The sequence below is a fragment of the Mirounga leonina genome, unplaced genomic scaffold, assembly GCF_011800145.1.
Source record: "Mirounga leonina isolate KUSES-001 unplaced genomic scaffold, KU_Mleo_1.0 Mir_171, whole genome shotgun sequence".
Classification (NCBI taxonomy): domain Eukaryota; kingdom Metazoa; phylum Chordata; class Mammalia; order Carnivora; family Phocidae; genus Mirounga; species Mirounga leonina.
Window position 1 is genome coordinate 15,927,832 of NW_023270436.1, and position 6,000 is coordinate 15,933,831.

Below are 6,000 nucleotides of genomic sequence, written 5' to 3' on the forward strand. Positions count from 1 at the left end.
GTTTTATCTTGGTCGCCGCCTACCCGCAAGTATCTCTGAGGGACCCAGGCTAGTGGCCAAATGGCCACAGAAGTAAGAATTCCGGTATAATAAAAAGTTAGGGGTGCTGGCCGGCAGTCGGTGGAACATGCAAGTCTTAATTTCTGGGGTTTGAGTTCAAGCCCAGAATTGGGTAGAGATTACTTTTAAAAATCTTTAAAAAAGAAAAACAGCTAACGCTGGGTGGTATTAGGGGCACCTGGGTGACTCAGTTAAGCATCTGCCTTCAGCTCAGGTCAGGATCCCAGGGTCCTGGAATCCAGCCCCATGGCAGGCTCCCTGCTCAGCAGGGAGTCTGCTTTTCCCGACCTGCCACTCCCCCTGCTTGCACTTGCTCTGACAAATGGATTTTTTTTAAGATTTTATTTGACAGAGATACACAGTGAGAGGGAACACAAGCAGGGGGAGAGGGAGAAGCAGGCTTCCAGCCGAGCAGGGAGCCCGATGCAGGGCTTGATCCTAGTGAGCCAAAGGCAGATGCTTACTGACTGAACCATCCAGGCGCCCCCCTCTCTGACAAATAAAATCTTAAAAAAAAGAAAAAAAAAAAAAAAGGCCGGGTGGTATTGGATGCTGGGAAAGCAGCACCTCAATTACAAAGAGAACAATGGAAAGAAAAGAAAAAAAGGGACACTGAAATGTCAACTTCAAATAAAGCTCTACTGTTCCCTGGCTCTAGTTTCTAGTACACAGCACCGTAGTAAACCTCAAAATGCACAAAATGAAGAGTCCAGAGACTTTTAAGAGAAGCCTTTATTTCCTTGTTTCACAAATAAACTTGGCTGAATTGGTTGCTTTTTGGTGATTAGTCGAAGAGACCAAATCCCATATCCTCGTCCGACTCCTCCGACTCCTCCTTTGCTTCAACCTTGGCTGGGGCCGCAGTGGCAGCAGGTGCAGAAGTGGGGGCAGCGGCCACAGGGGCAGCGGCCACAAACGCAGATGGATCAGCCAAGAAGGCCTTGACCTGAAGCAAGGGGGAGAAGTTCGTGATCAAAACGGCCATCCACAACCTCTGCTACCCACAACCCCTCAGCTCTAGGTCTCAGCCCCTGAAGCCTTCCCTGGAGATGATCAGGCAAGACAGCTTGGGTATGGCCTGGTAAGCTTAGGCCCCGCTCTTACTCATCAACTAACCCCTATTCGGGTCTCTTGTCATTTCTAAAGTCAAGGACACACCTCCCCATGCCCCCCAACTTCTTAAGGAAACTCTTAAAAATGTTATCTGTTTTGTTAAATTACAGCATCAACTGAGCACACTGCCGTCTATTTATCCCATCAGGGCCACTGTGGCCCCAGGGTTTTTTTTTACCTTTTCAGCAAGTGCGAAGGTGTAATCAGTCTCCACAGACAAAGCCAGGACCCGCTTGTATCCATTGATGATAGAATGGGGCACTGATGCAACAGTCGGGTAACCTATCTGCAGACATACACTGGCAACATTGCGGACACCCTATAGAGGGAGGGAAAAATTCCAGGTCAGCTGAGGTGGGTTATCTTACAGACAAGGCCGTGAAGTCCAAGCAAAGCTCAATAGCACACAAGACTTCAAGACTGACTTGCTGTGTCTCACACAGGACACTTACCTCACACCAAATGCTTCTGGCAGGGCAATTCAGACCCAGTAATTTATAAACACTTTTTGCCCTTATTGCCAACATGAGTATTTCCTGTATCATAATGATGGCATTTACTTCAAAAGTCACTATTTTGTGAAAATGTAAACTAAGCTAACCATTCACTTCTGGGAGGAAAAAAAAATGTTAAGCTAATTCCAGATGTGAATTTCAACCACTACTGAGATTTCAAAAAGTTAACAGTATATATAACTGCAACTTTTCATTTGTCCACGAAAAGAAAAAAATAACTACATCTTCTATCACCTTATTCATCAATTAAAAGGTATTTTAATGGCAAAAACTAAGCAAGCTAGTCTCAGGAAAAGTCAATCCTCCCCGAACAGGGTACCTGGCAACATTTACGTTATTACATGGTCCTCATTTTTCTCATTTCTCCTTTGACTCAGGAAACCATTCAAAATCTCATGTTTTATTGCAGGCCCTAGAGTAATAATGGCCCTCACTATGTACCCAGTACTGTTAAAAGGCTTTATACTCATCAATTCATTAAATCCTTCAACAACCTTATATTATTACTGCTGTTTTACAGATGAGGAAACGGAAGTAAACAGAGTACATAATTGTCTTTGGTTATGTGGCTTATTTCAGCTGCGTAGCCAGGACTCAGTGTGAAGCTAGCCATGCTCTCAACCATTAACCAAGGGCCTGAAATAGACAGCCTGTACCTCCAGGAAGCGAGAATGCAGAGTCTCCTCTGTGATGTCAAGCACTTCAGGGTTGTAGATGCTGCCATTGTCAAACACCTGCTGGATGATCAGCCCAAAGGAGAAGGGGGAGATGTTCAGCATGTTCAGCAGTGTGGCTTCGCTGGCTCCCACTTTGTCTCCGGTCTTAATCAGCTGCACATCACTCTGAAGAACAAGGTAACGGTTGGCAGTCAACACCTGGACAGCCAGCAGGTCCACAGCAACCAAGCCCCCACCACCTGCCTGGCTAGCACTGGCAAGCCAAGTCCACTCACCAGGATTTCAATGGTGCCTCTGGAGATTTTAGTGGTGATGCCTAAAGCCTGGAAGAAGGAGGTCTTCTCGGGCCCCAGACCAGTGTTCTGGGCTGGCACGGTGACTTCACAGGGGGCTATGGCACCAGCACGGGCGGCAGCTGGCACCTGAACGAAACCAACAGTGAAAAGTCTTCTCTCCACAAATACAAGTTTTTATGGGTCAGTTTTGCTTTTAAGGAGCCAAAATTAGTAAGATCTCGTTAGACAACCTGATTCTCTCCTTACCTTATTGGCCAGCAGCATGTCCCTGATCTCAGTGAGGTCCTCCTTGGTGAACACAAAGCCCACATTCCCCCGGATATGAGGCAATAGTCTGCAAAGAAAAGTTTACAGGAGACAGTCGCCTTTCAGCACCATTCTTCTCCAGGAAAGGGGAGAAGGGCACTGAGAAGGGAGGACAAAGATGCCCGAGAGAATTCACAGACTTCTCCAGAGCTGGGTTGTTCTCCAGATGCCCTCGGATGGCCTTGCGCATCATGGTGTTCTTGCCCATCAGCACGACAGCCTTCCCGCGGAGAGACATGCGGATCTGCTGCATCTGCTTTGAACCCACATTGTCTGCTCCCACAATGAAGCATTTCGGATAATCATCCAAAAGTTGCTACAAAAACAAGCCAGAAACAATGTTTAGCAGGAGGAAAGAGAGAACAAGAAACCAAATCCCACAATCACTGGTTTCCATCTCACTCCCTTTCTTCTAGGCTTTTGAAGTGATTCAGAAATTGGGACAATTCCTCCCATGGGGAGCCACCTGAGTTGTAAAATGGACAGATTTATCAAAGATTTGTACCCTGAGTATGAATGGTGAAAATTAGGTTTCTACATTCAATCCTCCAATTTTTTTATCGTAACATTTATTTTTAATTTCTCCCAATTATGAGGCATGTTTCGGATTCATTAAATGGCTGCATCAGCAGAAAAAACAACTCTTCCAAATAGATGTACAGCATTTTAAGCACTAAGTAAAACAAATACAACAAAACGCTACATGCAGAATCTAGATTGTGGATATGTGATTACTGGACAATCCTTTTAAATTCTGTGTCTGAAAACTTTCATGATAAATAGGGGAGAATAGACTAAGCTCCACAAGGCAGCCTAATAACTGAAAAAGAGCATGGTCTGCATTTCTGGGTGGGGAAGGACCCCCCCCCCCCCCCCAACCATCCAAGAGAACGCATTCACAGGATATTTGGTATCTTTACAAGACCTAAATATGCAACAAGTTGCCACTTTATAATGAGTCACTCATTGGTGCAGGCGTTCGCAAAATGGGAGACTGAAGAGCAAAAGTATGAGTGCTATTTGGAAACCAGACAGACCAGATAATGAATGCTGTCATCTTAGGAGCCACTCAAACTGCCTGAGCCCATTTATCTGCAAACGGGGTGGGGGGTGGGGGGGCAGATCTAAGCATATTGTGAAAATTAAATGAGATGTGCCTAAAAATGGTCGTTCAGTAGCTGACACCCAGGAGGCGCTCAACACATGACAATTCATGGTCCCTAGTAGTGCCCAGGGCCCAAGCTGCATGGCGACCGCGAGCCATCCCCGCACTCACGATGATCTTAAGGAAGTAGTTGGACTTCCAGGTCGCCCTGTCTTCCCTGGGCATCACGGCGGTGCGTCAGGGATTGCCACGCAGGGTTTAAAGACGATGTCACTGCGGAGAAAGAGGGAGCTCAGACACCCCCCGACACCAGAGCCCCACAGGGCTCCAAGCCCGAGGCCTATGCAGGACAGACCACGCGTGAGCGCCCGCCAGCCCGGCTTGGGGCTGCCGCCGTCGCCGCCACTCGGGAAGCGCAAGCCACCGCCGAGGCCCCAGGCCGAAGAGGCCCGGGCCCGCCCCCTCCAAAAATCCCACAAAGACACCCCCCCCCCCATCTTTCCCACCGCCGGTACCGGGTGCGACTGCAACAATAACACGAACCTCTCACGAGGACGCCTGGAGAAAAGAGGGCCGTGCGCCGGCGCCCATCTTTTATATGTGAACGAAGCGGCCAATCAGAAGGCGCGGACAGTGTCCCCCACCTATTGGCTGGCGCCAACGCCTGTCTGATGACGCTAAACTGATCTAGACAGCCATTGGATGATATTGCTGCCACTCCAGCTAACGGGAAGCCACGTTTAAATAAAACTGTTAAGGAAGGCGCCGCTTCATGTTGGAGCAGCTGTCTCAAAGCTGCTTCCCTCTGCTGGCCTGGAGCTGCTCGCGTTCAGGACTAGAGCTTGGATGCTGAGCGTTCAAGTTTTCTCCTCCACTGGCCAAATCGCAAAACTAAAAAGAGTATGATGCAGAGCTGAGGAATAATTGCACATGCTTTAGAAACAGCATGGTGTCTTGTCTACTCTACAGTTTGTTCTTCCCCTACGAAAACAGAGGAACCCTTTAAAACCTAAATCAGATCATTACCTCATCTGATCAAAAGTCCTCAACAGTTTCCCATTTCCTCAGAGTAAAAGCCTAAAACTTAAACTGCCTACAAGGCCCTACAGGATCTGCTCTGGACCTCCACTCCTATAATCTCATCTCTTTTCCTACTGACTCTCCCGGCCAGACGATGCTCTGTGCTGTTTTTCCAGAGCATGCTCCCACCTGAGGGGTCGTGCACTAGCTAGTCCCTCTTTCCGGAAGGCTCCTTGCTGATATCCACAGAATTAACCACAAGTCTTGGCTCAAATATCATGTGCTCAAGGAGGCCTACCCTGATCACCCTATTTAAAATTACCCAAAAAATCCACTACCACTCCCCCCTGACTCTGTTCTATTTTTTCAGTAGCACTTACACCTTTTTCTTTTCTTTTGTTTCTTTTTTAGTACTTACACCTTCTAACACACTATATAACTTACTATGTTGTGGTTGTCTGTCACTCCCTGCAAGAATGTAAGCTCCACAAAGCAGAGACTTTAGTCTTGTGCCTGGCACATAGCAGGCATATAATAAATATCTGTTGAACGAATGAATGCAAGGTTTGCAGTCAGAAGACCTGGGTCCATATCCTTCTACCATTTGCTGTGTCATCTTAGGAAGTGATTTCACCTTGTTGAGCCTCTGTTTCCCTTTCCTTAACTGTAAAATGGGGATAATGAAGTATCTACATTCTAGAGTTGCTATGAGGATTAAATGAGATATGTGTTAAGACAACACAGTCAAGGCGCCTGGGTGGCTCAGTTGTTAAGCGTCTGCCTTCGGCTCAGGTCATGATCCCAGAGTCCTGGGATCTAGCCCCATATCGGGCTCCCTGCTTGGCAGGAGGCCTGCTTCTCCCTCTCCCACTGCCTGCTTGTATTCCCTCTCTCGCTGTGTCTCTGTC

General features: G+C 47.5%; 1 protein-coding gene across 1 annotated transcript; it reads right to left on the reverse strand.

Annotated features, from left to right (window-relative positions):
* Positions 1–774: 774 nt before the first annotated feature.
* On the reverse strand, positions 775–4,682 carry RPLP0 (ribosomal protein lateral stalk subunit P0). Its single transcript, XM_035017128.1, has 8 exons — positions 4,616–4,682; positions 4,244–4,345; positions 3,108–3,283; positions 2,908–2,995; positions 2,641–2,787; positions 2,345–2,530; positions 1,352–1,492; positions 775–1,006 (listed from the first exon to the last, which is right to left on the reverse strand). Exons 2-8 carry the CDS (start codon positions 4,295–4,297, stop codon positions 845–847), a joined length of 954 nt encoding a protein of 317 aa, XP_034873019.1. The 5' UTR covers positions 4,298–4,345; positions 4,616–4,682; the 3' UTR covers positions 775–844.
* Between the last annotated feature and the right edge of the window lie 1,318 nt (positions 4,683–6,000).